Genomic DNA, 11,928 nt, shown 5'->3' with positions numbered 1-11,928 from the left:
GATGCGATGTGCGCGTCGGGAGGAGCGGGGGAGATGCGTGGCGGTAGGGGGGTGGGAACAGTGACGGGCAAGGGGGAATGGCGGATTGGTGCAGTGGGGCAGGGGAGTGGATGGGGGGCAGCACGGGAGGCGGTGATGGGGTGTGAGACGCTGAAAGGGTGAAAATCCCACGCGGCATTGGGAAGGGTGAGGGCCTCGCGTTGCTCGCCACAGAGGAAACGATGAGCAGCGCAGCCCCCACTTATTTCACGGCAAAATTGAGGCATATCGGAGGTAGAAAGCAGGGATCCATCACCCCCAACCCCGGCCTGCTGACGGAGCGGCGTAAACAAAAAGAAAGGCGAGAATGGGGGAAAATGCTGCACCGTCCAGAGCAACGAGCCCGCCCGGTTGAGCAAGCGTGCAGCTGATCACAAGGTGGCAGATATATTACTGGCAAGTAACAACTCATGAACTGCAGCATGCTGCAGGCACGCAGATTGCTGGCAGCTGGCAGGGCTTGCAGCATGCAGCAAATTTGTCAAGCCGGCCTCGGTTCTGGCAGCCTCACAGGCTTGCCAGGCTCTCGACAGATCACTCTAGACGACTTTTTGAAAATCCCATGTGCAGGGAGGGTTTGAGCAGTGGGCTAAACCCAGTACGCCCTTGCCGCTCATACACAGCGGAGTGCGAGGGATCGAACCAACCACCAATCCCATCATCCCATCCCCCAACCACCCGCAAAGCCTTACTTCAGAACGGCTTTCAGCAGACGGTCGTCCGTGAAAGCCGCCCTGGAGAAAGTTGAAGCACAGGCACGCCAACAAGAGCGGGCGGCTTCACACAATAACTTATTGGCCACACACAGGCCTGAGAGGCCTGGGTGATCGAGGCCCTGAGCCGCTGTGATGATGAACGTGCCAGCGGTTCCACAGCAGTGCGGATCCCCAGACGCCTCCTGTAAGCAATGCTCAGCAGCGCAGACATTCTCGATCCACATCCACCGCAAGGATGGACGCACGTATTTCGTCTACAAAGCCCGTCACGATTTGGTGCAATCGTGAGCAGCGCGCCTACCGCGCTTCTAAGCATTCAGAAGCCCTCCCAACGTTTTGGCGGCTTGTTCAGGATGCTGCCAATGAGGTTCAGGGCTGCTCCCGACCACACGACTAAGCTAGCCAGGTGCTTGCAACTACCAAAGAAAAGTCGCAGAAACGCCCAGACCCCGCCCGCCGCCCACGTCACCTGTACACACTGCTGAGCGTGAGCAGCCTGTTGGCGTAGATCTCCCAGGTGTAGTGCGCCCTGATGCGCGCCAGGCCCTCCTGTGACACGCGGTCCCACGCCGAGGGGTCGGCGGCGCAGCGCTCGAAGAAGTCCGCCATCAGGTTCGCGGCCTGGGTGGCGGTTGGGCGGCGGTCGCGCGGCGGTTGAGAGGCGGTTGGGCAGCGGTTGGGCAGCAGTCAGGCGGTGGTTGGGTGGCGCTTGGTCAGCGGATGAGTGGCATTTGGGCAGTAGTCTGGTGGCGATGATCAAGGCCGGGTCTGAAGCGTTGCAATAGGCCGAACAACAGAGTGTGATTTTCGGGACTCAACCAGCCGAGCGAGGGGATGCAGCGCAATGCGCTGGGGCGCGTGGCGAGAGGTTGGAGGAGCATCGCTGAGGAGCACCGCAGAGGAACACCGTGCCTCTAACGAACCTGCAGCGTATGGTGTCCCCATCCCCTACCCCCCCAAACAAGCGCCACCCACCTGCTCCCCGTGGTACGGGTCGATGTGGAAGCCGCTGCGGCCGTGGCGGATGATCTCGCTGGGGCCGCCGTGGGCGGTGGCGAACGTGGGCAGCCTGGGTTTGGGGGGCAGCATGACGGAGTCAGCAGGGTGAAAGCATGTGTGGGCAGCCTGGGGATGGGGGGCAGCGTTCTGGAAGTTACAGAGTAGAAGCAGACGCAAGGGGCGTTTGCAGATGAGTGGGCAGGTTGAACTGTGGTGCTGGGCGTAGGACGGTTCGGGAGGGTGACATGCGGCAGCGTAGACTGGGGCGTTGGTGCGCTGCAACACGGGTGCTTGGCAAGGGTATGTCGCGTGCGCACGTGAATCATGGATGCAGCAAATGGCTGCCACTTAGACACCCTTCGGCCTTGCCTGCCATTGAATGGCTCTGTCGACGCCCAGCTCAGAGCCATTCAATGCCAGGAAGGCACGACAGAGGGAGCCGCACGCCACACACCCCAAACACATGCTCCCAGCCACGGGGACAAGCGGGGGGACAGGTTTGAAGCTGATCCAACCTAAGCATGCCCTGCCCTGCCGTTCACCCGCGCGCTTTGATTGGCCCGGCCACGAGCTGCGGCGGCGGCCCCTGGAGCGTGGGCGAGAGCCATGGCAGTGCCCACGCAAGCGATCAGCCCGGGCCAGCAGCCCCGCGGCGCCGCCCTGCTCACCCGCAGGTCATAGCCTCCACCACAGTGAGGCCGAAGGCCTCGTACAGCGCAGGCTGGTTTGGGAGGGAGGGGGCAGGGCAGCCGGGGCGGGGGAAGGCGGGGTTTGAGGGAGGTATTGACAATGGGAGCACCCAGAAACTGCTGCGAGGGGATCAAGACAGGACTAGCAAGGGGGGTGGAGGGGTAGTGGGGGCGCAACGGAGGTGGACCCTGGGAGGGCGCGGGCACCTCTTATTACGCGACCTCAGGCAATCAATGCGGCTCTGTCGCCGCCCAGTGAGCCCCCGGACAGCGGCCAGTGCCCCACCTGCACAAATGCGCCCCTGGTGTCTGCTATGAAGCGGTACAGCTCCCCGTTGCGCACGCGGTTCTTCTGGGCCACCACCCAGCGCAGGCTGCCCTGGGGGGTGATGTGACGGGTTTTGCAGCGCAGGTGCAAGGGGCGGGGTAGATAGATCGATAAGTTACTCATGCCATAGCATCACTGCCATCGGGGGGGCGCAGAGGCTGGGTGATGCGGGGGGGCGCAGAGGCTGGGTGATGCACAGGTGGGAGCGAGGCGATGCGTCCAGCAGCCATTTTCACAGTCGTGCACAAAAATGTCACAAGAAGAGGGGTCCACTGCATCACACGGACCGGCGCATTGCAGCAGCATCAACTCTGAAACTTGCTGGATTGGCGGCAGACCTTGCCGTTCTGCCCCTTGCCCCTCCCGCAACAATACAATACATAGCTGACTGCCTCAGCCCCTCGCCACCACAGCAACCGTGGCCCCTTCCAACCCAACAAATCAACCACATAGAGGTGCACGCACACTTGGGGGCATGCGCAATTACGTTTGCTATCAGACACCTGTATGAGCCCCCCCCAACACACACCCACACACACACACACACACACACGCACACACGCACGCATGCGCGCACACACACACACACACACACACACGACCCACCCTGAGGTTGTGCTCCTTGATGAGGCGGTGCATCTTCTCACACTCAGCAGCCTCCTCCCTGTCGCCCGTATGGCAGGCGTCTATGACGCCGCCCACGATCACCAGGTTGCACACGTTGCGCAGCCGCTCGCTGTGGGCGTACCTGCGGCGTTTGAGGTTCAAGATTGACGATCGAAGCGGGGAAAGGGAAATGCTGATGGGTTGCTGCTGAAGAGCGGGTGTGAGTCTGGGGTGCTGGACGCAGGCCTGATGTTGCGCAGAAATTTGAGATGCCGTGGGATTGGCGGCGAGGGGCGGGCAGTTGGTGGGGCGCAGTGGCAGATTTGGTCAAGAGGCAAGCCTGGCTCGCAACACCTTGCAGTGCGCGAGGTTCAGGGCAGCTTTGAGACGGTGAGCCGTGCGCACAGGAAGCTCTTCTGACTCTGCACACAATCCATGTCCCATGGCCCACCTGCATTCTTGACCCAAAACCAGCTCCCCACAATAGCATGAAACCCATCAAACCGAGGTGTTGCCCCCATTACGCAACAGTCGCCAGGTCAAACCCCCACCACTCAAACCGCCCTGCATCCCTCCAACCAACTCAAAGCGGGCGTTACTAGCCCAACCCCTCTCCAGACACCAGAGCCGGCCTGGCAGTTTGCTGTGGTCTGCAACCCCAAGCCAACAAACACAGCCCGAGCAGGCCAGTCACGTGCCCACCACTCCACGAGCCCTGTGAGGTTCTTCACGCGGTCCAGGCGCGCCATGCTGAAGAGCAGCGGCTTGGAGGGGTCGTCCAGGGTCGACACCGCGGTGGGGGCCTCGCCGGAGCCGAAGAGCAGCTCCTGGAAGGTGGAGGGGCGGGGTGGGGCACAGATGAGATTCCATGGGTTGGTCCAGATGGGAATGCTCGCGCATGTGGGATGCGGCGGTGGTTGCAGCTCCCGTGCACCAGGGTAAGGGGGGGCCGGCGTGCAAAGGGAATCTCATGGATTGAGCGCAACTTAACAATGCAGCAGGTGGTGCTTTCTACATCAATAAGCAACCCCTTCCTCGCGGATGACTCGCGTTCGAGGCAGCCTGCCATACATGCCATGCATGTGCGGGGCTGTTGGTCGTCGGCCCTCGTGCCAGTAGCGTGGGCAGTAAGGTGGCACACGTAGGAATGAGCGGCCGTGCTCTCACCCCGCCCCCACCCCTCTCAATCAGCATGCGTGTGGCGCACCCGCATGTCGCCGTGCAGTGACGTGAGCCTCCTCTCAGCCTCTGAGAAGGGGAAGTAGATGTCGGGGTCCGCCCCTGGGGACACGCTGCCAAGCAAGGCCGGGTTGAGGGGATTGGGTTGATGTGAGGGATCAAGGGTCAGTATACACCGTAGAGGTGGCATGATAGAGTGAAGGCAGACGAGCCACGCACGGTACACAGTATTAACAGAGCAGCGTGTGCAACTGCAATGCGAATCGTAGTTAGAGCCATCGTCATTTCTGGATGGACGCCCTCGGGGAGGCTCACATGTTGAACTTGGTGTCGTAGATGTCAATCCCCTAGACATGCGAGGATGGGTGTGTGGGTGGGTGGTTGGGTGAGAAGTGTGAGGTTGTGGGGGTGGAGGTAGGACATGTACGGGTGGATGTGTGTGCGACCCGTCCAGAGTAGAGGTGGTGCTGTGGTGGGCAATGGAGGCCCCAGGCCAACAGACGGCGGGGGAGGGGGGCGCCACAGGTTTGAGGCGCGGCAAAGGGTCGCGATTCGTGGCTGCGCCGGCCACGATGCTCAGCACCCGCACGGCGGCAGGTCGCCGGGAGCGTGAAGGGGTGAGAAGACAGAAACGTCACCCCTTCTTTTGTCCCAGCGGCATATATGGCCCCCCCCACACCCCACAGAGCTGCACAAGGCCGCGCCCTGTGGCCGCTTGGCCCCAGCCGACTGCCTGGAACACAAAGCCGCATCCCCGTTCACTGCTGCACTTGCAATTCAACGGCAGCTGGTTGTGGCGCGAGTGCTGTGCGCAGAATGCGTCAAAAAAATTCACGGCTGACTGAAGCATGGCTAGCCACGCTGCTAGCCACGCTGCTGCAGACAGCAGCAGACTCAAACCCCACAAGCATGGATGATCTGGATATTGGGCCCACCTCGACCACCCTGAACAGCTTGGGCATCGTGAAGGCCTTCATGCTCTCGTACTGACCCACCAGGGTCTCGTTACCTGGGGACGGAGGGGGTGGGGGTCAGTGATGGGTGAGGGGCCGGGGGTTGGCGGTGGGTCAGGGGGTGGAGCCTCGCGCGCTGTGTCAAAGGAGGCAGCAGTTGTTTTGTTTGGGGGGACTGTGCCAACTGCTGCCCAGGGGTGCGCGTTGAACCCAGGGATGCAGAAGACGATGCATACTGCACATGGCACAGCCGGCGTGGTGCATTGCGACGGCAGCCCCGGGTCACAGGAAAGTTTGCAGTGTGACTTGGGGATTGCCGTTGGCACAAACGTTACGCGTGCACACACCAATACTAGACACATGGCCGCCAAGAACGGCCAACACCCCCCCCACACACACGTACATACACAAACACACGCACACAAACACTTAAGCACACGCAAACGTACACGCCCCCCCCCCACAACACACGCGCGCCCGCTTGTGTGTGCAAGCATGCCAAAGTGGACCCTTTCACCCCCATCGGCAACACCTTCCGAGGCTAAGGCGGAGCTTCAGCGCAAACGTACACGCCCCCCCCCCACAACACACGCGCGCCCGCTTGTGTGTGCAAGCATGCCAAAGTGGACCCTTTCACCCCCATCGGCAACACCTTCCGAGGCTAAGGCGGAGCTTCAGCGGCGCTTTGGCATAGGCATGAAATGCAATCAGTGCAGCGAGATTGCGAGCGTGCCGATGTGGCAATATCCGCGCACAGGAGAGCGCCGGGGTTGCGCTTGATTCACAAATCGCTTGTCTACCGCAGCCACAGTGTCTGGCAGCAGAACATGGGAGGGGGTCTCGCTGTCACTGTTGCAGTCGGACCGCACCCATTGTCCGCTGCTGGCAGAGAAGCCAGGACGTCGCAACACGCCCAACATGCTGCCGCCCCCCCCCTGAACACTCAGCAGGCACCAACATTCATAGCAGCTGGCCGAAACGCCCGCGTGTAACCCATCAAATTGCGCCAAGTGCACCATCCAGGGGCTGGTGATCCACAGCGACAACCTGCCTCCCAGGCATCACAGCCGCCCCCTGTAGGCGCCGGACAAGCAGCACACTCCCTCTCAACTCGCTCGTGGCAGCCGCCCCATCATCACAATGCGACCCCCTTTCACCTGCAATCTCCTGGTAGGTCGATGTGATGATGAAGTCTGCGTGGTTCATGGCCACCAGGTCAGCCTGTGTATGAGGGGCAGGTTGTGAATCAGGATTGGGTTGGGTCACATGAAGGTTCGAAAAGTGGGAGCTTCTGTTCTAATGTGCTGAATGTTGGGTGTCATGATCATGAGTCGCCACAAGCCACAGCTGACGGGTCTGCTGGCATGAGGAGTGTATTTTTGCGCGAGGATGATTCAGCGCCGGTGCCTGCGCACCAGGAACTGGCAGCTGAAGTGGTAGGTGGGGTCCAGGTCCGCCCTGTGTGCGAGGGCAGTGGGAGCGAGAGGATTCTTGTGACTGAATGGTGTACATCCAGATTGTGTTGTGGGGTTGGGGCCGACCTCCGGCAGGGTCAGTTGAGCAGCAGAGCGGCAAAGAAACAGGGAGCGCGGTGTGGTGTGCTTGGGCCGCGGCTCCACCTGGCAGTGCTTGGAGGCAACCTGAGCGACACTGCCAGGTTGGCCGGCCCGACCTTCCGGCGCTGCCCCAGGGAGACCGCAAGTTGGCATGAGGCCGAAGCTCTGAGATCAAAACTACACCAATTACGACATGATAAGAAATGTTCAACTGAGCCGCCAAACAGGTAGGGCTGGTTGCTCTAGAGCACCCTTGTGGGTTGTCCTTTCCCCAAAAAGGCTGAACAATTCCATCACTCTTCAAACAACACCGCCGACAGGCCAAGAGTACGCCTGCATGGCTCACGACTTGTGTGCGATGTCACAGCGACATCACCACCCCGCGTGGCTCACCACTTGATGTCGGCATCTTGGTACTTGGTCTTCTCCAGGGCGTGGGCAATGTTGCCTGGGGTGGCAGGTGAGGGGTGGGGGTTTCAGGCTGAGGTGCCAAGGGGGTAAGGGAGTGCAGGATGCCAGAGAGCGGGTGAAGAAGCGAGCTCGCTGGGGGCTGAGTGCAAACAATTCCAATGAGCAGCAGGTTATATGAATTGTTTGCACTCAGCCCTGTGTGAAGCGTGTTGGGTTCGCCGTTCGGGTGTACTGTTCGACATCAAAGCTCACACTGGGTGACGAACATGCGGTGCGCCAGCAGGGACGCCACCAGGTTGCCGTCGCTGAGTTTGTTTGTTGGTTTGGGAAGGAAGGGGGCGAGCACATTTGTACGTCAGGTGTGCGTTGAAGTACAGGAGTAGCAGACATCCAGACAAGGCGGGGCAAGCTCGTGTGAAGCAGGGCCGGGACAGTGGTGAAGGCGGATGCCTGGCAGACAGGCCTTCCGGGTAGGGATGAGGGCCGGCAAGGGATTGCAGGCTGGACGCTCATTCCGCGCAATTCTGTGGCGGCTTTGCACCAGTGACGACAGCACACTATAGACGCTCACTGGTGCAAATCGTCTGAGAATCACACCGGATTCTCAAAAATAACGCCGGACGCCACAAAATTTGCCCAATACAGCAAAGCTGGGCCAACCTTCCACCCCTAGGTGGAAGTTTGCAACACCCAAACGCCAGGGTAGGCAATGCGCAAATCACTCCTGGGCATACCAACCCAAACACTCATGGACCCAACCAGTCACCTGTAGTTGCCAATGATAAGGTCCGGCTTGCCCCCTGGTGATGGGTTGGTATGGCAGGAGAGGAGGGGGTGGGGGCCGATATTGGTACCGGCACTGGAGAAGGGGTTTGAAGTTGCATAAGACAATGCTGTTTGGGAGGGGGGGCTGATGCCCTCGTTGTGTTTGTTCACAATGGACACTTGAGCACATGTCAGCGGTCGTGTAAGAAGTGCGGCACGACGGCGTGCCAGGTGCTTCAGAGGTGTCATGACCTGTGATGCTGTGAAAGCTATCAGAAGGTGCATACGCAGCGGCCCCACTAACGCAGCTGAGGTGCGACAACCGACGTTGCTGCACCTCGAAGTTTGCCAAGTTTTGAGTGCAGCCCGGTGAGCGGGTCAACAGACCGAAGGGGGTTGCCTCGCGCTGAGGTGGAACATCCTTTGACCTTGACTCACCGAGACGCGAAGGATTGCCCCTCAAGACTGCTCGCATGCTTTGCCCGCCCCCATGCTTTCCGACAGGTCAATGGCCATGCCTCCACCGCACAGCGCCCGTGCCGAAGCGTGGCAGGACTGCCCAGGGCTGCCCGGCCCAAAACCCTCCCTTGCCCCACCCCATTCCTTGAACAAGCCCGAAAATCCCACAAAGAAAGGAAGGCCTTCAAGCAAGGGCTCAATCCCCCAAAAAGGCGCCTCACCCAGCTCTGCCCTGAGCTCCCTCTCGCAGTCCAGGGCAAAGCGCTCCACGTAGGGCCACAGGTCAAAGCGGCTCACCCACTTGCGCAGCACCTGGTTTGATGTTATGGAGGGGTGGTGAGGAGTTCAGCAAGCGGGCGTGGGGCAAAGGGATCGAAGGGAGGGGTGGGGCAGCAGGTGGGGAATGGAGCCGGATTCAACGACATGCCCTACGACCTGGGGTGTTTTCCGAGGACGTCCTACACCCCAGGCAAGGGGATGTGGAAAGTTCTGAGCCCGACAATCAACATTAGCCCAACAATCAACATTAGCTGAAACCACCTATGGGTGCAGTTTCTTGGCCCTTCAGAGCCATGCCTCACGTGGGAGGCAGCGGCCATACGTGGCTACAAAAAGCATGCACTAGCCAGGCTGCAGCAGGTAGTGGGGAGGGAAGATACACGATAGCAAAGCATACAAACAGCCTTAGCCGCCGGCTGAGTGCTGCGGGGAACTTGGCTGGTTGCGGGGGCTGCAGATCGCGCGAGGTGGTGCAACTACCATGCCCTGAGGAGCGCCGGCATCCCAAACAACTTCCTGCCACTTGTCGCTGCCCCCCTTGCATCCCTTTGGCCGGAACCCCGGACCCAAGTGGCCGCGAGGGCAGGCGCGTGAGCTGCTTGGACACAGTCAAACACGCTGAGTGTGCTACCGACACAGTGCTCGCGCACTGCGATGGCCCGCAGAATACAAACAGCCGCGCCGCATCATCACCCCCACTCATTAGCTGCCCCCACTCATCAGCTGCCCCCACCCAACGGCCCCCCAGCTCTCCCGCCACACAACACGCACCGCCCGCCGCACCTGGCCCGTGTTGGGGTCCCTAAAGGGTATGCGCAGGATGTAGGCGCCCTCTGTGCTGTGGATGCGCTCCACGCGCTCGTTGCAGGTTGTGCCGCACGCCTCGGGGATCAGGCGCGTCACGACGACCACCTGGAGGGGGGGCGTCGTTTTGTCGTTTTGTGAGCATCCCAAGGTCAGGGGAGCAAGCAAGGGCGGTATCAAGGTGCTGTGCGTGAGGGGCCGACAGGTGCTATCAATCGATGTGGTGAGGGCCTGGGAAACTGATTTGAGGACGGACCGACGGCTGGCATAAGAGCAGCTGCAGGCTTGGCAGGCAGGGGCGGCAGGGGCAGGCGCTGTGCTGCAGGAGGCAAATCAGATCATGAGACACGGAGGCTTTTCCCTTGCATCCGCCCGAGCTCGGCCGCACAAGGCGCAGAGTGGTGTCAACAACTCCGCCACCCAAAGACACCACACTGCGCTTGCGCTCCAGCTCGCATGCCACTGCCTCCCAAATCAGGTCAGAAAGACCAGCGCGGCCATGCACCTCACCGTACGCCTCGGCCCCTTCCAACAACGCCCCCAAACCACCATAGGGACCCCACGACTAGTGGTCCATTCCCCCGCCGAGTCAATGGCATTAGCAGCATCATCCCTTAAACACCCTGTCCACCCGAAGCACTGCGGCTCGCCCGCCCTAATTCAATTAGAACGTAAGAGACACAAAACCCCTTCCCAAATGGAGAAGCTACCTTAGACCCAGACCTTTGAAAACGGAACCCAGACCGCTTCATCTGGGACCAAACCAACAGGCAACAAGCGAAGTAGCAGGCAGACCCAGTAGCAAACGACCCGGAGCCCTCACCCTGGGGTTGACGTCCGCGAGGCCCTGCTCGTCCAGGCGGCGCCTCAGCTCAGCCTCCAGCGCACGCACCTGCGATTTGGGGTTTATGGGGGACGCGAACGTCTCAGTGAAAGTTATGTGTGGTGTAGACAACGATCAGTTGGGAGGGGGTGGCGGCGGAAGTGGAATGGAAGGAGATCGGGCGGCCGGAAGGCGGAATGTGTGTACTGCGAGACTGGGCGGCGGGCCCCGCCTGACGAAGAGCTGTGCTCCGGGGCGAGGAGTCTGCAAAACGCAGCGATCACTCCCGCCGGCGCCGGTGATCCTGCTGGTGCCGCCACCCTCTTCCGTGAGTGCCGCCCCAGCGCGCTCTGCGGTCCCGGCCCCCGCCCCCACACCTACATTCATCCCGTTGCTACCGTGTATTCCAAGTTATAAGCCTTTCAATGCCTCTCACCTGGTCCAAGATATACACGACCTTTCATCACAGCAGGAAACATGATGATGCAGGGCAGGGGGGGGTCAGAGGGAGGGTGTGAGAAGATGAAGTACAGGTGTCATGCCTGGGCTCTGACAGCAGGGAGCCACGCAGGCGGCGCATTGAGACACTGATACGCCTTGGCGCTGGCATACAGGAGAGAGAGAGAGAGAGAAACTACGCAGGCTGAGACGCCCGCGTACATTCAGGAAGAGGGGGGCTGGCTTGCGGGGGCCGAAGCCGTCGCGCCCCCCCCCCATCAAGGCATACGGAGGTTTGCGGCCAACGGGGGGGCGCAGGCGGGGCAGGACGGCGTGCGCGGCCGCGGACAAAGCGCGCACGGCGTCGGTGGCGGGCGCGGCCGCAGGGCCGTCGCATGTTCCTCGGCTGGCTGACGGCCCTGCCTGCGCGCCTCTGCAGGAGCAGCGCACGGGCTGCATTCACGCTGACATCCCTCGCACAACCCCACGAGCCCGCGACGCCTGAAGCCAGCCCCTGCCACCCAGCAACCGCCCGGCACCCAACCCTTCTCCTGCTGCCCCTCCCAAAACCGCAAGTTGCGGCGGACAGCACGCGCAAGGCAGCGGCGGTGTGGGCGGTCGCAGAGCCGTCCATCATCCGCAGGATGAGTTTGACGGCCCTGCACACACGCCTCCACAAGGGCAGTGCATGGCTCACACCCAGGCAGACCCCCCGATAACCCAGAAGTCTGTGCTGCATTGAGCCAGCCCCTGCCTCCCAGCGACCCCCCGGCACCCAACCCCTCTTAAGCTCCCCCTCCTCGCACCACACATAACCAAGCTGCCCCACACCGCCGCCGTTCCTCTCTTGCACTAGATCCCAGGGCGTGACTCCCAACTCCCAA

At 61.3% G+C, this 11,928-nt stretch overlaps 1 protein-coding gene across 1 annotated transcript; it reads right to left on the bottom strand.

Moving 5' to 3' along the window:
• Nucleotides 1-1,220: 1,220 nt before the first annotated feature.
• Nucleotides 1,221-10,993, bottom strand: MNEG_8846 (hypothetical protein; the record flags this gene model as incomplete). The annotated part of the gene is made up of 18 exons (XM_014042682.1): nucleotides 1,221-1,376; nucleotides 1,731-1,824; nucleotides 2,423-2,475; nucleotides 2,730-2,822; nucleotides 3,378-3,519; nucleotides 4,080-4,204; nucleotides 4,585-4,669; nucleotides 4,872-4,903; nucleotides 5,492-5,565; nucleotides 6,667-6,730; nucleotides 6,925-6,967; nucleotides 7,459-7,513; nucleotides 7,729-7,781; nucleotides 8,243-8,276; nucleotides 8,922-9,012; nucleotides 9,763-9,891; nucleotides 10,607-10,675; nucleotides 10,988-10,993. The coding sequence occupies 18 exons, from the start codon at nucleotides 10,991-10,993 to the stop codon at nucleotides 1,221-1,223; spliced, it is 1,398 nt and encodes a 465-aa protein (XP_013898136.1).
• Nucleotides 10,994-11,928: the final 935 nt, after the last annotated feature.

This window comes from Monoraphidium neglectum (genome assembly GCF_000611645.1).
Source record: "Monoraphidium neglectum strain SAG 48.87 unplaced genomic scaffold scaffold01731, whole genome shotgun sequence".
NCBI lineage: Eukaryota > Viridiplantae > Chlorophyta > Chlorophyceae > Sphaeropleales > Selenastraceae > Monoraphidium > Monoraphidium neglectum.
This window is presented reverse-complemented; position numbering and strand designations above follow the sequence as displayed.